Genomic DNA, 19,373 nt, shown 5'->3' on the forward strand with positions numbered 1-19,373 from the left:
AATTCCACATTTTCGGAAGATCTGATTCCTTTCACTGTTGGTGTTCAATCTGCGCGAGAACTCTGGCAAAATCTTGAACGGCGATTTGGCGGTGTATCTCGTTCTCACATTCATCAACTCCGTTCAACCTTGCAATCTGCCAAGAAAGGTTCATCTTCTATTTCGGAGTATCTCCAACGCATTAAAGAGGCTACTGATGCTCTTGCCGCCGCTGGTGCTCCTGTGGATGATCATGATCTACTTCTCATCATTCTCAATGGCTTACCTGATGAGTATAATTCTTTTGTGGATTCTGTTCAGTTTCGACTTGCTGATACTACTGTTGATGATCTTCACGGATTTTTGTTAAGTAAAGAAATGGCTCTTGCTCGCAAGCATTCCACTCAAGGAACAAATTCTGCACCCTATCAAGCTTTTCAGTCTGTTCCAGCGTCTTCACCTCCACTCCTTCCTACACCTCAGGCGTATATTGCTCAGCCTCCTCCTTCCTCTAATTTCAACAGAGGCAATTTTCAGCGCAATAATTCTCAAAGGAATTATAATAATCGCAATCGATACACTCGTAACCACATCAACAAGAATGCTTCTAATCGTGAAGGAAATCGTAGTGGTGAAGGATTTCGTAATGGTGCTCGGTTCTTTAACAATAATTCCAGGAATGTTCCTTGTCAAATCTGTGAAGACACTGGTCATCAAGCGATTGACTGCTCCAATCGTATGAATCCCAATTTTCAAGGCCGTATTCCACCAGCTAAGCTTGCTATGTATGCTCGCTCAAATGCATCTTCTTCTCCTCCGTGGCTACTTGACTCTGGAGCAAGCTCTCATATGACCAACAACCTCCAAAATCTTCAGAATCCACAACCTTATAGTGGCCCCGATAAAGTCTACATTGGAAACAGCCAAGGTTTGCCGATTCTCCACTCTGGTTCCTCGTTACTTCATACTCCTTCTGCTACTTTTAAATTACAAAATGTGTTGCATGTTCCACACTTGAAGCATGATCTTGTTTCTGCAAATATGTTTCTTAGAGACAATTGGTGTTCCTTAACTCTAAATCCTTTTGACTTTCATGTCAAGGATCTTACTACGGGGAGGATGCTTTTTAGAGCTCCTGTTCGCTGTGGTCTCTATCCCTTTTCTGCATCTTCTCAGTCTTCATCGAAGCATCATGGTCTTACTGCACTCAAGGCATCACAACACACTTGGCATCAACGTTTGGGGCATCCAACGTTCAAGACTTTGCAATCTGTGATCTCCAAGTCTTCTTTGCCTTTATCTACTATTGTCAAACAATCTTTCTGTTCGAATTGTGTTTTAGGCAAATGTGCCAAGTTACCTTTTCAGAATTCTATTTGTCATTCTTCTAGATCTTTAGAGTTGGTTCATGCGGATGTTTGGGGTCCCGCTCCCCTGTCTTCTATCAGTGGATATAGATTCTATGTCATATTTGTTGATAACTTTACTAAGTACACTTGGCTGTATCCTCTCAAACATAAATCAGAAGTATTTCAAGTTTTTGTTCACTTTCAAGCTCTTGTTGAAAATCTGTCTGGTCACAAAATTGGAACTTTGAGATGTGACTCAGGGGGTGAGTTTATTAGTACTCAATTCAAACAGCATTTGTCCAGTCATGGCATTCATCAACATTTTAGCTGTCCATACACTCCTCAGCAGAACGGGTGTGCAGAACGGAAACACCGACACATTGTGGAAACAGCCAGGACACTACTTATCGCATCTCAGGTTCCTCATCAATTTTGGGTGGAAGCATTTCTCACTGCAGTTTATCTCATTAATCGGCTTCCTCCAACTGCTAAATCTTCACCCTGGGAGCAATTTTTCAAGAAGACACCAGATTATACTCAACTGAAAATATTTGGTTGCAGCTGCTATCCTTGGCTCAAGCCATATACACAGTCCAAACTCGACCCCAAGAGCAAGTTATGTGTTTTTATTGGCTACAGTTTGGTTCACAAAGGTTACAGATGCTTAGACCCCTTCACCAATAGAGTGTATGTCTCCCGGCATGTCTACTTTGATGAAACCACATTCCCATTTCATAATCCCTCTCTTGTTTCACAGCTACCCTCTTGTGCTTCCTCAGTCAATCCTTCCTCATTTTCCCTTACCTTTCCCAACCTTTATTCTTCATCCCCTCTTACTCCTTCTATTACTCGTCCACAATCCCTTACCTCTCCCCCTGTCTTTCAACCTCAACCATCTGTAAGTCCTACTGAATTTGCATCTGAATCAATTTCTGTACCTGCACCTGTCTCAGTTCCTACTATTGTCCCAGTTCCTGATATTGTCCCTGTTCCACCTCCAACCATTCCTGTCTCTACTCATCCTATGCAAACCAGGTCCAAATCTGGAATTTTTAAACCCAAGGCCTTTACTGCTACCAAACATCCTCTTCCTTCCAACTTAAACACTGAATTTGTTCCAACTACATACATTCAGGCATCCAAATATCCCCATTAGAGAACTGCAATGCAGGATGAGTTTAATGCTCTGCAAAATACAAGCACTTGGACATTGGTTCCTTCTAATCCTTCTTACAATCTCGTTGGGTGCAAATGGGTTTTCCGAATTAAAAGGAACCCTGATGGTTCTGTGGATCGTTATAAAGCCCGGTTAGTAGCTAAGGGCTACAATCAGCAGGAGGGTATTGATTACAGTGATACGTTTAGCCCAGTGGCTAAACCAGTTACAATTCGACTTCTTCTCACTCTTGCAGTTCGGTCAAATTGGTTTCTGCATCAATTGGATGTAAGTAATGCGTTCTTGCACGGCTCTCTCAAGGAAGATGTGTATATGTCTCAGCCTCCAGGCTTCATTGATCAAGACAAATCTTCTTATGTTTGTCACTTGCAAAAATCCCTCTATGGCTTGAAACAAGCTCCTCGGGCTTGGTTTGAAAAACTGCAATCTGCTCTATTCTCTATGGGATTTAAGGCCTCACAATCTGATCACAGCTTGTTTGTGTTGCAACAACCTGTCTTGGTGGTTGTTTTGGTTTATGTTGACGACATTCTTGTCACCGGACCTTCTTCCACAGCCTGCACTAATGTTATCTCTCAACTTAGTGATCAGTTTCCCATTAAGGATTTAGGCGATTTGCATTTTTTCCTTGGTTTGGAGGTTACCCGAGCTTCTACAGGAATCTTTATTCATCAATCTAAGTACATCTTAGATCTTCTCAAACGCACTAAAATGGATGGAGCAAAGCCCTGCACCACTCCTCTTGGTTCTACTAAGCTTGATCTCACTGGTTCTCCATTGGATAATCCAGAGGAATATCGCTCTATTGTTGGTGCTCTTTAGTATCTTACATGGACTCGTCCGGATCTCTCTTTTTCAGTAAACTTGGTCTGCCAGTTTATGCATTCTCCTCGGGAACCCCATTTTCAAGCAGTGAAGCGCATACTTCGCTATCTTAAGGGAACACTTGGCTATGGTCTCTGGTTTCCTAAAAACTCGGCTCCTCTTACTCTCACAGCATATTCTGATGCTGATTGGGCAGGCTGTTCCTGGGATAGACGTTCTACTGGGGGATTTTGCATCTTTCTTGGATCCTCTCTCATCAGTTGGAGTGCCAAGAAGCAACACACCGTTGCTCGTTCCTCCACCGAAGTTGAATATAGGTCCTTGGCACACACTGCTGCTAAATTAACATGGATCTGCAAATTGTTCACTGATATTGGTTTCAAGCTGCCTTCTCTTCCTCAAATTTGGTGTGATAATGTTTCTGCGATTGCCCTTGCTTCCAACCCTGTTTTCCATGCTCGTACCAAGCATGTGGAAATAGATTACCATTACATAAGGGAACTTGTTCTTGCCAAGTTGCTGACTGTCCAATTTGTATGCAGTCAGGATCAACTTGCTGACATTCATACCAAATCCCTTCCCAGGCAACGCTTTCTTTTTCTCCGGTCCAAGCTATCACTTCAACCTTCTCCGTTTAGCTTGAGGGGGTGTGAAGAGAAAGTTACTCAAGTAACTCAACATAATAGTAATAACAAACAGTTAAAAGTCAGTTAGGAAAATTACCACACTTGTAACTTTCCTTTAGTCTGTTAGTCTGTTGTATTTAGCTTCCATATAAATACTCTTGTAACTTATCCTTTGGAGTAATGAAAATCATTTCCCAATAATTTGTTTGCCAAAAAAATTAACAGAAGAAACTGTTAAATTGCAAATCTATAATAATTGATATGGCGAATGCTTTGAACTTGCACTCACATGCCACTTACCTAAGTTGATTTTTCTTCTCTTATCAGATTGGACTCAATGGTTTACTTAAGTCATGATCAAGGTAAATTAATGGAGCATTTTGTTTATCTTTTTTGCTGGGTAAGATGCTTTATAATATGTTACAGAACATTCACGCAGAGTAGGAAAAACGGCAGTACCTGTTGAGAGTAAGTCTCACGTTGATGAAATGAGGGATCTTACATAGGCTTACCAGTAAATTGGGTTACTCTTCATATTGTCAATTGATGTTATGGTGAAATCTCAACTTCTTCATGGTATTAGAGTAAGTTGTCCCATGTGTGAAATCAAACGGTCACACGCACTCCACATCATCCCGTTATGTTGTCCACGTGTTAAACTTAAAAATTCGTCACGCATGGGGAACGTGTTGAGAATAAGTCTCGCATTGATAGGAGAAAGAACCTTACATGGTGTAACCTCAACTTCTTCAGTACCTCGAGACATCATCAAATTGTAAACCAAGACATTTGTTTGCCAAAAAATTTAACAAAAGAAACTGTTACGTTGTTGCAGCAACACGTTTCTTCCAGAATGTGCCATGTTATGTACGTTAACAAGATAATTGCAATTTAAATTTTACTGTTTGATTAAAAAAAATTATCATGAACCGTTTTCTTTTGCGTTTCTCCAGATTTCCAGATTGTTTTCATGTTTCCAGCAGTGGCCAATTTGTAGGAATAAGGTGCCACTGCAACCCATTTCCTGAACCACCTTTTCTTGCGAAAGTTGGAGCTGTGCAATTTTCGGCTTCTGCTCTTGTTGGGATTTGTTCAACAACTTCCGGCTTTCAACCCATGCAAACTAGAAGAGAAAACCCAACTTACACTAGTTTTTTGTTTTTACTTTCAGAATAAAATATAAACCCTTCTCAATGATTCTGCATATACGCAGATTTTGAATTTTGATGAGTAGTCTCAAATTCAATCCGGACCCTTTTCTTAGTTTCAATTTTGTTCTTAACCAACATGATTGCACAACTTATGAAAATCAAGGAGATTTTGCCGAATAGTTTGATATGTTATCTGACCTAAACATTTTTGTGGTTTTTTTTTTTGGTCGAAAACAAAACTTTATTAATGAAGGGGAATATTACAATTTTTGATAGATGGGTCCAAGTCCAAACAAACACAAAACCTTACATAAATAGAGTAACACATAATAGAGTAGACAGACTTAAGCAAAATGAGAACTACACCCCAAGACATAAAGGGAGGCTCACACATACTTAGGGCATGTAGGCAACAATAAAAAACAACAAAAAACCCTAATCTCAAGCAGCAAAAAGCAAGCCTCCACTGCCCGCCGCATCATCCGCGATGGAAGAGATTGCCCCAAACTGAAAAGACCACCCGAACCAAAACTAGTTTTGAGAGTGTTGCGTACATCAATTCATCAAGAACAACAACATCCACAACCACACCTGAAAGGAAGGTCAAAAAACATACAGGAGGAGGGGGAGGGCAAACGGGATGTGTAAAACACCCTTGTTCCAACATGAATCGTTTCACACTTCGCCCAATTTTTCTGGCAAGCTGGTTCAACAATGGGATGTGAGTGTTGGGTCTTGTGTCAAGATAGAGTCCAATATTCCGAGATCTAATTCTTGATTATGGGTTGGAAAAAATGAGGGGTAGCAAGGGAGAGGTAGGAAAGAAGGGTGCGATGTGTGGATGGTTTTGCTTTGCTTTCTTTCTTAAAGAGAGAGAGAGAGAGAGCGCTGATTGAGGTAGTAATTAGAAGAAAAGTAAATATTTTTATGGTTAAACATGTGATTTGTAACTTACTCTTTAATAGTTATTTTGCACCAAAGCATTTCTTGCTTATTCCGAACAATTTGTACTCTCAGCTCCACTATCCAGTTTCCTGTTAAGAACAAGGACAAGAATTAAAGATCACAAACCAAATCGAAAAAGAAAACGCAAAAAGGGTCATACCTTCTTCCAAGCCTTCTCCACATCAGATAGAGCTTGAATTGAACATTGTCCAGGAATTGGAAATATACATATCTCCACGTCCTCTTGAGAAGCAAAGGGCAACAGAATCCCAAGAACCCTACAACGAAACCAAGCGCAACGGATAACCCAACCCATAGACTTTGATCCTCATCGTCGTCCAAATCCTGGTTGTTCTCATTTGTTGGTATATGGTCCAACCCATGATGAATGTTCTAGATTATTCTAGTAAGCAAGTGAGGTGGCTGGAGCATGCTAGACAATTCTAGCATGTTATTAAGTTGATGGAAGAAGCTAGAGAGTACTAGCTTCCTTGGTTGCAAATGGAAAGATCTAGAAGCTACAATTTTGTGGCTAGTCTAGATCTTTCTATGCTAGAGGTTTGAAGAATACACTAGAAACTAGTAGAATGCCAAACCCTCACCTATAAATATGGGTGTGATGTTGTAGTGATGTAACCAATTAAGAATCAAGTGTGAGTAGCAAAGGATCAAGTCCAAAGCTAGAGTTCCACTCCAAGAGTGAGAGTGAGAGTGTTCCACTACACATTGTGAGTGAAGCTTAGAGTGATAGAAAGTGTGTGTCATACTTTCTTGTATCCATCAAGCCTTGTCTTTGGCTTGGTAAGACTACTCTTGTTGTACTCATCTTTTTCATATAGTGAAGATTGATCCTTGTTTCGTGGACGTAGGCATAAATTGCCGAACCACATAAATTCTTGGTGTCCATTTTCTACTTTACCTTGAACATTCTCTATCTTGTAGTACCGACATTCCTAACATCATTCTCATCTGCATCATTGCCATTACTTGACAAGCACTGGTTTGGAAGTAGGGTGCCGCAAAGTTTTGGATTCCCTTCGAATGCAGAGGCATTGCAGCCTTGGAGCTGAGTGCCGGCCGGTATTGATCCTTCAAGATTATTGTATGCAACAGTAAACGTAGACAAGAAATGGAGACTTGATAGTGATGATGGGATTTCACCTGACAGACGGTTACTGTTGAGTTATAATCTCTCCAACTCTGTGAGGTTGGATATTTGGTCTGGAATGTTGCCAGAGAAGTTGTTGAAGCTTAGATCCAGTTGTTAAAGATATTGCAATTGGCCAATCTCAAAGGGTATGCTGCCACTTAAACTGTTGTTCCTGAGGGAGATTACTCCTGGCATGTTGGCCACATACTTGTACTGTGAAGACAGCACGGTTGCATTATTACCGCGTTTGACGTAGACGGGCAACTCAAGAGAACAATGGCCCGTTGATTCGCAGGCTTTTGCAATACTAACGCTTGTAGTCCGCAAAGCTCCCTTGGAAATTCACCTGAAATCAAGTTGTCATTCAACAACAAAATGAAAAGACTCGGAAGAGTCCCCAACCAACCAGGTATTGTGCCAGTGAGTCTGTTAAAAGACAAATCCAGGACTTCCAGTTTCCTGAACTTTGAAATCCATGCGGGTATTTGACCTGTCATATAACTGCTATATAAACTGATAACACACAGATTTTGTAACCTGAAATCGACAGTTATATCTCCATCTGGCATTTCTTCACCTCGAAAATTTTCTGAAAGAAGGCTATTAGTAGATAATGAAATTTCTTGAAAGGCCTGAGCATTGTAGATATCAGCAGGAAGGGACCTTGAGAGAGTGTTGTCGCGAGTACAAAAGACCTCCAATTCGGAACAGTTTCCTAGTCCTAGAGGAATTGAACCACTGAAAATATTGTGGGAGAATTCCAAGACTCTAAGCGAAGAGGAAAGAAGACAGATAGAGGATTGTATTTGGCCTGTAAAATGATTATTGCTGACATTGTAACTGCTCAAATTCCAGGCATGCTGGAGGAATGAAGATGGAATTCTTCCGTTAAACTGATTGCTGGATAAATCCACCATTTGGATATAACTTGATGATAGAGATGATGGTAGTTTTCCAGATAAATGGTTTTCGCTCAAATCAAGGATCTGAAGGCGAGTCAAGGACAAAAAAAATCGAGCCTCAAGAGGACCAGAAAGCATATTGTGGGAGAGGTTGAGATGCAAAAGATGTGTGAGGTTTCCAAGAGAGCGAGAAATGCAACCTTTGATACCTCTGGAGGGCAACAACAAATGAGTTACCCTACCAAACATATCACAAGTGATGCCCTCCCATCGGCAACAATCGTTGGAAGACCAGTTTAAACTAGAAGAATCAATATCAAATGAAGACCGAAGAGAGTGTTGATCAATTTTTCGGCATGCGGGGGTTGTAGCAATGAAACTTGAAATGAAAAATATGAAGAGGAGGCCATATGAAATTTGAAGTGCCATGTCTCTATATTTGATTGCTCACAAGTTTGTTATATATAACACACAGATTTGTTTAGACTTAAAGGGCTAGAAACAACATCGAAACATGAATCATGCTTCTTGGCAGATGCATGCATGTGAAGAATATAAAGGACATGAGTTGTACTACGTACTTGTATATGATTCATGTTGCCTAGCTAATCTGCCTACCGGCCGTTGCAGGTGAAAAACGATTTTAGTCTTTTAAGTTCCACGCTAAAACTAATTAAGTCTGACGGACGGACTAGCTGTAACTCCTACTAAGCCCATAAAAGAATATTCCTCAACTTTCCGATGTGGTACAAGTCATCATACCCTCATTGTCGGTCGTGTTGTAATGCTGAATTCGTTCATGGTCGGTCACTCTCCGCATTGCCAGTCGATTTTGGAATTGTAACCTCATATTTCTTCAATCATGAGGAGCTTCACGACTAAGGAGTAACATCATGTTGGTTGGGCTTCAGAATTGTCAACAATACCAGGTTTTCCACAACCACTTTGGACTATGACTCAAAAGCACTTTCATAATTCACACTTAACGTGTTCTGCACTGATTTTTACAATTTTAAATGAAGCAAATTAATTAATTGAATAAAATTATTGCTTTGTCCATTTGCCTAAAATTTAAGTCTTCTTTAGAGCATCTCCAAAGGAGATGTCAAAATGTCCACATAAGCTATAACAGTAAAAAAAGACCACACTAATATTCTCCAACAGAAATGTCATATCTTATATGACAATGACATGGATTGGTAGCAAGAGAGTTGCTTTCAAATTTGACAGCAACTTCAAAATTAATTATGAATGCTTTTTATTAATTTTTTATTGGTTTAATCATCATTGCAATTAATGTTGTTGTTCACCCATTTCCCTTTTGTTCAATCAAGGTAAGTGTACGGTCCCCTCTTGTTAAACAAAAATTGTGAACTGTCCGGATTTCATAATTATTAAATGCCTTTTATTAAGTTTTTATTAATTTAATCATTTATTTTATAATTTAATTTAATTTAATTTGACATATCGGGTGGACAATAAAACTTTAAAAGATGTTAAAATGCCATATAAACTGTCAAATTTAAATTTTATGTTCAAAATTTGACATCTTCTTCGGAAACGCTCTTAGCTTGTCAATTAAACAAGAATTAAACCCTCGAACAAGAAAATAGAAAAGAAGAAATAATTGTGGTGGGCCACATTCAGGACAAGTTCCCGAACTTCTTTGTGAGCATGTTGAGAGTTTTGTGACCTTTGGATTTCAAAAAAATTGATGGTGGATTATTTATAAGGAAAACTAATGAAAATGGCTTGAAAACTTTGAGTTTTAATGATAAGGACAAAATAAAGGGTAAAGTGAATAGTACCAGGATTGACTTTTTAGTGTAAAAATATGGTTTTTCGTTAAAGTGAACAGTACCGGGTGTTTTTCGTTAAAGTTCCCTTATTTATATTTATCTTTTGTATTGATCTCTACCATGGAAGAAAATATCGATAATATCGCCGATATATCGCCGATATTATCGGTTTTTCCCCAACCCGATATTTTAAGTGGTATCCAAGGGGTTTTCGTCAAAATTTCGCGATATTATCGCGAAATTTCAGAACTGTGCAAGTCGAAGACGAACGCCAGAGCTTCTACAGCTCCGGCCGACTGTAAAACAACCCCCTAGACTCCGATCTAGGTATGAACATGAAATAGAAAACGAGAGTAACGTTTTTATAACGTCCATTTGCCGTGAAACAGCCGGAGGTGTTTGGAAAGTTCGTCGACACCCACGGCCTCGCCGGAGATGGGTGTGCCTATTCCGAGTCGATTTCATCCCAAAAACCTTGCAAAAAGACGAGATAGAACTTCAATTTCACATCTAAGCTTCGATCTAGAACATAAAAAGAAAAACCCGAAGCTTACCTAACCAGAGAAATTGAAGGAACTCGCCGGAGCAGGTGCGATGGTGTGCGTGTGGGTCTCGGTGCAGAGAGAAATGAGAGGTGTATGTGGGTCTCGATGCAGAGAGAAAGGAGATGGAGGAGCAGAAGGCCGTGGTGTGTGTGTGGGAGAAGGGAGAAGAGAGATCGAGAGATCTCTGTGTGTGTGTGTGTGTGGGAGAAGGGAGAAGAGAGATCGAAGAAGGGAGAAGAGAGATCGAGAAGGATCGAGAGAGAGAGAGACAGAGGTCGTGTCTGCGTGTGTGATGTTTGTATGCGTGCGTGTGTGGTTGCGTGCGTTGTGTGTGTGTGTAGGTTGCCACGTGGAGAAGAGTGGAGGGGGGCTGCCACGTGGCCACTTCAGAAAGAAAGGGATCCAATGTTTTGGATCCTGATTGGGTAGTCAAAGAGGACCAATTTGATATATTAAAATGTTTAGGGGATAATTACACAAATATATCTTTATAAATGGGGGTGGGTGTTACATATTGCCCTAAAAAACTCCAAGTAATTACAACATCGTATTAGAATTGTAATTGATCCTTGTTAGATTTGGTTTAGAAATTCTATGTAATTTAGTGATTGTTTCATATTAGGTTTAGATTTGAATTTTTTACTCTATTCAGATTTTAAAGGATTATAATAGATTTTAAAATTTATGAATTTTGATGAAGTTTAATAATTTTTAAAACTTTTATGTAAAATTTTAAGTGAATTTCCTCAAATTTTTAGGGAACGATTTGAGAATGTTTAAAATATTATGTGAAATATTTCTAATTTTTTCGAGTTTCCCAACTTTTTAAAAATCTCTTCGAATCAATTTCTAAATGAATACATTTGGAATGTATGAATTTCTTAAAAATCATGATCGAATACCCCTTAAACTTTAAAGAATCACTTAAAATCCTGATTAAATGCCCTTAGATTTTTAAGGAGAATTAAAATGTTTATAAGCCCCAATTGGATGTACCGCTTAATTTAACTAATTGACATAACACAACAAAACCAGTTAAGATTACAAATTAACACAAAAGACAACTTGATGCAAGGTCATATCTAAAAAACTTGCCGCAATAAGCCCCAATTGGTGTGTTTAAACTTCTTTCATTAATTACTACATATTTTCTACACTCACAATGTTTGTCAGCTCGCTATATAATCAACTTGATAATGTTAAATCCATCATGCAATGCATTTCCTTCCAATTTTTTGTGATAAACTAATAGATAATTGACTAAATAAACATCCTGCAAAGTTTCAATAAAAATTTCCAAGTTTTTCTTACAATTTCCGTGGTTTCCATGTAATTTTTATCGATATCGATATTATCCTGATATTTCCATCGATATTTCCGTGTTTTCGGACTACCGATATTTCCGATATTACCGATATTTTCTTCCTTGATCTCTACTAATTAATAAAATACTTATTGTCAACTAAAATTCTATGAAATTATCAATTAACCCTCTAATTAAAACAGAACACATGAATAAGAAACATGGGGCATAAATGTAATTTCACACAACCAAATTTTGCTATTATTTTTTCAAAGCTTTACCTACATGTAATCATAACATATCTCTAATTAAAAAATAAAAAATTCTCTCACATTCTCTATCACTCTCTCCCTCTCTCCTTCTATTTCAAAAATAAAAATAAAAAAATTTCTCACACACTTTGTGTGTGCCCATGTGCTAGTAATGATTAAAGGAATTGTTATTAACATTTCAAAAATCTCATTTTGCACTCCAAACTTTTTATAATTAGAAAGAAAAATACATTTGTGAGGATTGTAGAATGAGATTTTTGAAGTGCTAATAATAGTTCTCATGATTGATATAGTGATTTCATATAGGAGAGACTTATTTTGAGGTTAGACACGGTAAGACAGTTACGATTCAAGAACGTATTAGTGAGTGGGCTTTTAGGTTCAACCTATACACAAGATATTTGATTTGTGAAAGGGATTTTATGAAATATCATGTTATCATGACAATGTTTCACTGAACAAATGCAAATATTTTATACATTGAAGACGTTATGATGTATGTGTTGTGTGAACATTATTATGGCATGATCATACAACTTTTATTAGCTCATCATGTATGTTAACCGATGTCTATAGTACTATATGGGATCATGACCAACTTCATGTGTATGTTCACACTGCACGTTATGCTCACTTTGGATTTATGTAGTTTCAGCCTTTACTAGTTGCATTTAGCTTTCAAGACTAAAGTGGGATGTGCCTTGCACCACCTTCACGAGTATTTGTACTTGAGCATAGATTTATACACCCAACTTGTTCATGTTAGAGTGTCCTCCCTTGGATGAGCTCGGTTGTCTGCATTTCTTATAAGAATATTATATCATACTTACTATATTTGAGATTTATTCCGATATAAATGTATTTATTAAATTCGTTTTTTACGATAATCGAACTTAAGAATTCTTACTTTACAAGTGACACACCCCGACCCAGAGGATCAAGACGTGCTGGCCGTCACGTGAGTGTGACGTAACCAAGAGTGCGACACGGAAGCAAGATATAACAGAATACGAAGGAATTTAAACCAATCTCTAGTAGAACCACCTACTAGAATAAAAGGATAAGTTATAAAGTAAACACATAAATTCAGAGCATAGGTTTAAGTGCAGTCAAGTAGGACCAAAATAAAATACATCATCCGCAGGTGAGTCCTACATGCAGAACGTCTGTCAGAATGCCGAAAAAGACCTCGAGAGCCACCAACCGCTAACTAGAACATGGAGGGGCGCAAAACAAAATTGAGTGGGTCAGTAAAATCAAAGATTTTCCAAAACATTTCATTTAAAACATTTCTAACCCCTCACCGTAAAACCTGTATACTTCCCCAGAAAAATAGTATATAAACATATATATACACATATCATCGAAACTCAGCTCATATCCATCAACATAACATATCAGAAATAATATGCCACGCCATGCCAAATATAATCAGAAATGCATCAATATCAATCAGGTGAAATAATAAATCAACCGGAGACCCTACAATGGTCCTGTACTGCTGATTCTAAAGCTCAACATCCCACTCAGCCGGAGTCATCACAGTGACCTATACGGCCCTGCCGGAGTCACCAACTGTGACCTGTACGGCACTACATTGCACATCACTCGGAACTACGTATAGTAGTCTGTACGATGAAAGGTGTATAAATACGCTCTAGTGCTTCTCTCATCAATCATCAGCGCGCATAACTAAGGTCACCCACTAGTCGGAATCACATCTAGTGATCTATACGACTAGCATGTCGGAACCCTCACATGGTTTGTACGACATCCACCTACTTGGATCCAAGACGAGCGTGCGGTGTGGTGAATAACAATATAAGCACTAACACCTAGGTGCAGGTTATGAGCTTTCAATGCAATTCATATAAAATAACTCATCTGAAAATAATAAAACTCACCTGTGCGTCCACCGCGTCAATTCACATATATATGCATCAATTATCAGTTCAAATATCTCAACAATTGCATGCATGGCAAATTAATTCATAATTTTCATATAAAACGCATTTTCTGGGAAAAACAGTTGTATATAGGTAATACGAAAACAAAACTGCCCACTCACTGATAAGTCGATGGGTCGTAACCCCCGTGACGTCCCTGGATGCGCTCGTCCTCGGGATAAGTGTCACCTATATGCGAAACAACTATAAAAACGTTAATTTAAACACATAACCAATAATTCGAAATAACTTCTCATACGATGCTCAATTTGGGTATATGAATATACCACATCGACCTACTCGACGTCACGGACGCCGAGTAATTTTTAGAAAAATTTTTGGAGGCCGCACGCGCCCCCACGCTCACCATCTTCAACCTTGGGCTCGCCGGACTGAACTTTCCGGCGGCCGGTTTCCGGCCAAACTTTGAACGTCTCGTTCTCCTTCGTTTCTCAACCATTTTCTTCGTATTTTATACCAAAATGAAGCCCCAAACATGTAGAATCACGATACACTACTTTTAAGCTTCAAAAACAACAAAATCTCACCGGAAAAATCCAAGCAAAACCGGCCAAACTCAACCCTCGTGATCCCGACGTCCAAATCCTTCAAACGAAGCACTCCGAGCTTCCTTGGGACCTCACTAAGCTCACTATAAGCTTAGAATTCCCTGAAACACAACATTTCACGTGTGCATGAACAGTGACCAAAAAATGGGGTTTCGGGTTTCACGTGAAATCGAAGGTTTCCCATCCTAAAACTAGTACCAATCAACTCAAAACATCTCAAGGATGAAGATTCTTACCTTGGTTGCTTCGATCCACTGCGTTTTTAGTGGTTTTGGGTGAGGCCGTACGTTTTGGGTGAGAGAGAGTGATAGAGGGTCGTGAGGGAGAGAGACAGAGAAGACACGGGGAAGGAGAGAGGGAGAGAGGTCCTGTGTGTGGTCCAATCTAATCCACACCATCCATTTTCATCCTAACCATACAAACAAAATGTAAACCAATTTTCTTTATCCCCAAAACTTATAATAATTTAAACCAAATAACGTTACACACACATACCTTAGTAACGTCAAGGGTAAATCCGTCAATTCACATCCCCGATATGAAAATCTCGGGACGGGCTGTGACAATCTCCCCTCCTTATAGAATTTCGTCCTCGAAATTCCCATAACCAATTAAACCACTTAATACCCATAGAATAATCTTGGGTACATTTCTCTCATACGATCTTCTGTCTCCCAGGTAGCTTCTTCTACGGAATGGTTCCTCCACAACACCTTCACCAAACTCACCGTCTTGTTCCTTAAAGCCTTATCTTTCCAATCCAAGATAGTGACTGGCTCCTCATCATAGGTCAAATCCGGGTTAATCTCTAGCGGTTGAGGAGGGATCACATGAGAAGGATCAGAAATATAATGTCGAATCATAGAGACGTGGAACACATTATGGACCTTAGATAACTCCGGGGGCAACTCCAACCGGTAGGCAACTTCACCAACTCTTTCAGTGATCACATAATGTCCAATGTATCTCGGACTTAGCTTCCCTCTTTTTCCAAATCGTACCACACCTCTCCAAGGTGACAATTTCAAAAACACCCAATCGCCCACATTATACACTCGATCAGTGGCATGTCGATCCGCTAAGCTCTTCTGTCGATCTTGGGCTACTTTCAGGTTAGACTTAATCACCTGAATATTTTGAGTAGTCTCATCCACAATCTCTGGGCCTTCTAACACTCTTTCACCAACCTCAGACCAACACAATGGTGTACGACATGCCCTACCATAAAGTGCCTCAAATGGTGACATACCAATGCTCGAGTGAAAACTGTTATTGTAGGCAAATTCCATCAAGTCCAGACGATCATGCCAGGAATCACCAAATTGTAACACCGAAGATCTCAACATATCCTCCAACGTCTGAATCGTCCTCTCTGATTGCCCATCAGTTTGAGGATGATAAGCAGTGCTGTACAGCAATTGCGTACCAAGAGCTTCCTGAAAAGCTACCCAAAATTTAGAAGTAAATCTTGGGTCTCGATCAGAAATAATATTCACTGGAACTCCATGATACTTCACAATCTTCGTAATGAACAACCTAGCCAATTTATTCAGATGATACTTCTCCCTCACTGGAATGAAATGCGCTGACTTGGTAAGTCGATTCACAATCACCCAAATACCATCAAATCCGTTTCGTGTACGAGAAAGTTTATACACGAAATCCATGGTTATATTTTCCCATTTCCACTGGGGAACGGGAAGCGGCTGCATTCGCCCGAATGGCTTCTTTCTTTCAACTTTAACTTGCTGGCAAATAATACATCTGCTCACATATTCAGCAATCTCCCTTTTCATACCCGGCCAATAATAAAATGGTCGAATGGTATGATACATCTTAGTGCCTGCCGGGTGCATCGCATAAGCTAAACAATGCGCTTCATCCAATATTTCCTTCTTTAATTCCTCATTATTCGGAACATACATTCTATTTTCCTGCATAAGCATACCATCTGATTCCCGAATTCTGAGGTCTTTCTTTTTCCCTTTGTTGATGCACAAAATCAGCGAAGACTTTGGTACAACAGAAAGTATCAGGTTTTGTGACCTTCGCTTGGTTGCTTCGGTCACTAGTGAGGATAAGTACGTAAATGAATAGAGACAGAGAAGCAAACACAGGATGTACGTGGTTCACCCAGATTGGCTACGTCCACGGAGTAGAGGAGTTCTTATTAGTAGTGAAGGGCTTACACAAGTACAAAGGATCAAGCTCTCAATTTAGTGAGTTCTTGTGAATGATTTAACACAAATGGCATTAGCCAATATTGTGGGGGAATGACCCCTATTTATAGAAAAACTTGTAGCTTTGTCACATTGACATGTGTCATGTTATGATTGGTTCTTGATGTCGACACGTGCTGCGCTCTGATTGGCTTCTAATCTTGACACGTGTCGAGTAGTGATTGGCCTCCTGGTCGGAGGGGAACTCTTCTGGGTCCTTGACAGTATAGCGTTGGCTGGTGCTCGGTAGTTTCGGGATTGGTCAAGTATGGTACAAACAGTGCTCCCCTAAGTTCCCGAGTGAGGGAAACTCCTCGGTTGGGGACTTGCAAGATCCAATCCCTTGAGTAATCACGAAACTTCTAAGTACCGAAGTGTGGTCTGATCTTCATCTGCCCTTCTCTGGAAGTACCTTTCCTTCATCCGGGAATGGTGTATTTAGCTGATGTTGACGCACAAGGTAATGTATCAATTTCACTTGAAGCTTAGTTGTAGTTTCGGGCTTAGTCAAGTGTGATACAAACCCTATAGTAGGAGTCCCCCAAGTCGCCGAGCTAGGAGATCTGCCGAAAGAGGTGACAGACAAGGTAAGCAGTCAAACTTCCAAGTAAGCAACCCAGGATCAGAGGTTTGACTTCGGCTTCCGGTTGATTGTTCTCCTTCTCCTTGTCTCTCATTCAACTGCCAGGATAAGGAGAAGCAAATGGATAAGAGATGATATGAGATACTTTTGCTTTTGAAGAAGTAACTTTCCACAGGCTTATTCTTGAACTGTACTGGAGGGTTTTCTGGTGCCCTTCAGAGTATAAGGCCGACTCAAAAATTTGAGGGTCAAAACAAGTCCATCAAATCTAGAGTACGTTCGACCTTGATGATATGGGATACTTTTGCTGTTGACGGAATAATGAATGTGGTATGGAAATGTGTCGTGCTGTAGTGATCTGTTTCAGATCACCGTTGAACCTTCTGCTTCAATCTTTTGCATGGCAGAAGTGGTGTGCAACCTTTGCATTTAAATGGTCCTTCAGAACATTCCTTCATAGTGACTCATCCACGCTTGGCAGCTTCAGTGTAAAGAGCCAATATCTGATCAACTGTCATGAGGTATTTGCCGGTGGAATTCGTGACCTTGACAGCAGTTGAGGATGAGTACTCGAGAGCAATGCTAAGTAAGCAACCAGGCAAAGGCTCCAGGCAGTCAGTTCCAAATTGGAGGTTTGATTTCAGGTTCCGACTGACTGCTCTCTTTCTCCTTGTCCTGCAGGTGTGGACAAGGACAAAGACAAAGATAGGGAGAAAGCATGATATGGGATACTCTTGCTTTCGACCCTGATGATATGAGATACTCTTGTTCTTGGTGTGGCTTATTTGCTGAGGTATTATCGGGGGGAAATAAAGCTGAGTATTTCGAGAGGTTATGTTGAGGGTGCCTTTTCGAATGCGAGAAAGGGTTGAGCATTTTTGCAGGTTTGCCTGTCCGTTGAGGAGGGAGGTCAATGTATATAGGGATTTCCCAATAACAAGTAGTAATGCTATTCCTTTACCCTTCTTGGTCACAGCAATGTAGTGGGAGCTGCCAGCTTCACGTGTTTTAATTTTGTCAGAGCACTTTGAAAAAGTGGTATGTGGTATCTGGAAAGCTGATGTTACGTGTGAAGATTACAGACAAGCTTTATCTAAGGAAATCTGGCTCTCGAAGTTCTGAGAGTTGTGCCTCTTCGGTTTTCGAACAAGCAATCCCGTCGAGGATCTGACTCTCGAGATTCGGAAAGCGGTGCTACTCCGGTTTTTGAGAAAGTAATTATGTTGGGAGTCTTTTCTCGAATGTGAGTAAAGGTTGGACGTTCTTGCCAACCTGTCTTGCCGCAAAACACGGAGGTCGACACACATAGGGACTTTCCAGTTGTCAAGCAGTGGTGCTGTTCCTTTACCCTTATGGGTAATAGTAGGGTAGCTGGAACTTCGAAATTCTCGTGCCTAAACTTTGTCAGAGATCTTTGACAAAGTTATATGTGGTACCCGAGGAGTTGATGGTGCATATGGAGAGCGGTGATTGAACAATAAGATTCACGTGCTTTCTACTTCACTAGAAATCTTCGACAGATTGCCCGTAATTTCCGCAAAGCTGAGTGTGCATGTGACAGGTGCTGACGAGGCTGAAAAAGCAGGTGCTTCTTCGATTTCTGAGATCGGCCCTCGTGGTCTCTGAGCAGCCCAGCTTTTGAGAAAGCAAACGCCTCTTCGATTTCTGAGATCGGCCCTCGTGGTCTCTGAGCAGCCCAGCTTTTGAGAAAGCAAACGCCTCTTCGATTTCTGAAGCTCCGTCGAGTGCAGATTTTTATAGAGGCTGGCATTAAGTTCCACAGCACACTTGAATCTCTACCAGTAGAAGCTCATTTCTTGCACTTCTAAGATCTTGATTTGTCTGACCTCTTCCTTCTTCAACACATTTGAAAATGTCTGGACCCTCCGACCGTCGTTTTGACTTGAACCTTGGAGAAGAGACAGCCACGCCTTCTCCAGACAACATATGGCGCCCATCCTTCATATCCCCTACTGGTCCTCTTACCGTTGGGGATTCTGTGATGAAGAATGATATGACCGCTGCAGTGGTGG

The 19,373-nt window shown here is 40.1% G+C and overlaps 2 protein-coding genes and 1 pseudogene across 2 annotated transcripts in view; all 3 read right to left on the reverse strand.

Annotated features, from left to right (window-relative positions):
* LOC126616097 (protein EMSY-LIKE 3) overlaps positions 1–19,373 on the reverse strand; it is a 55,476-nt gene that overhangs the window by 18,080 nt on the left and 18,023 nt on the right. The gene's annotated exons all lie outside the window — the stretch shown is intronic.
* The window catches only part of LOC126616080 (tyrosine-sulfated glycopeptide receptor 1-like), a 69,906-nt gene continuing 55,935 nt past the window's right edge, over positions 5,403–19,373 (reverse strand). Inside the window, exon 3 of the mRNA XM_050284078.1 lies at positions 5,403–5,970. Within this exon, the coding sequence (XP_050140035.1) occupies positions 5,886–5,970 (85 nt within the window). The 3' untranslated portion in view covers positions 5,403–5,885. The remainder of the gene's footprint in view (positions 5,971–19,373) is intronic.
* Positions 5,982–8,685, reverse strand: LOC126616094 (receptor-like protein 3; annotated as a pseudogene).

The sequence above is a fragment of the Malus sylvestris genome, chromosome 3 (genome assembly GCF_916048215.2).
Source record: "Malus sylvestris chromosome 3, drMalSylv7.2, whole genome shotgun sequence".
In the NCBI taxonomy this organism is placed as follows: domain Eukaryota; kingdom Viridiplantae; phylum Streptophyta; class Magnoliopsida; order Rosales; family Rosaceae; genus Malus; species Malus sylvestris.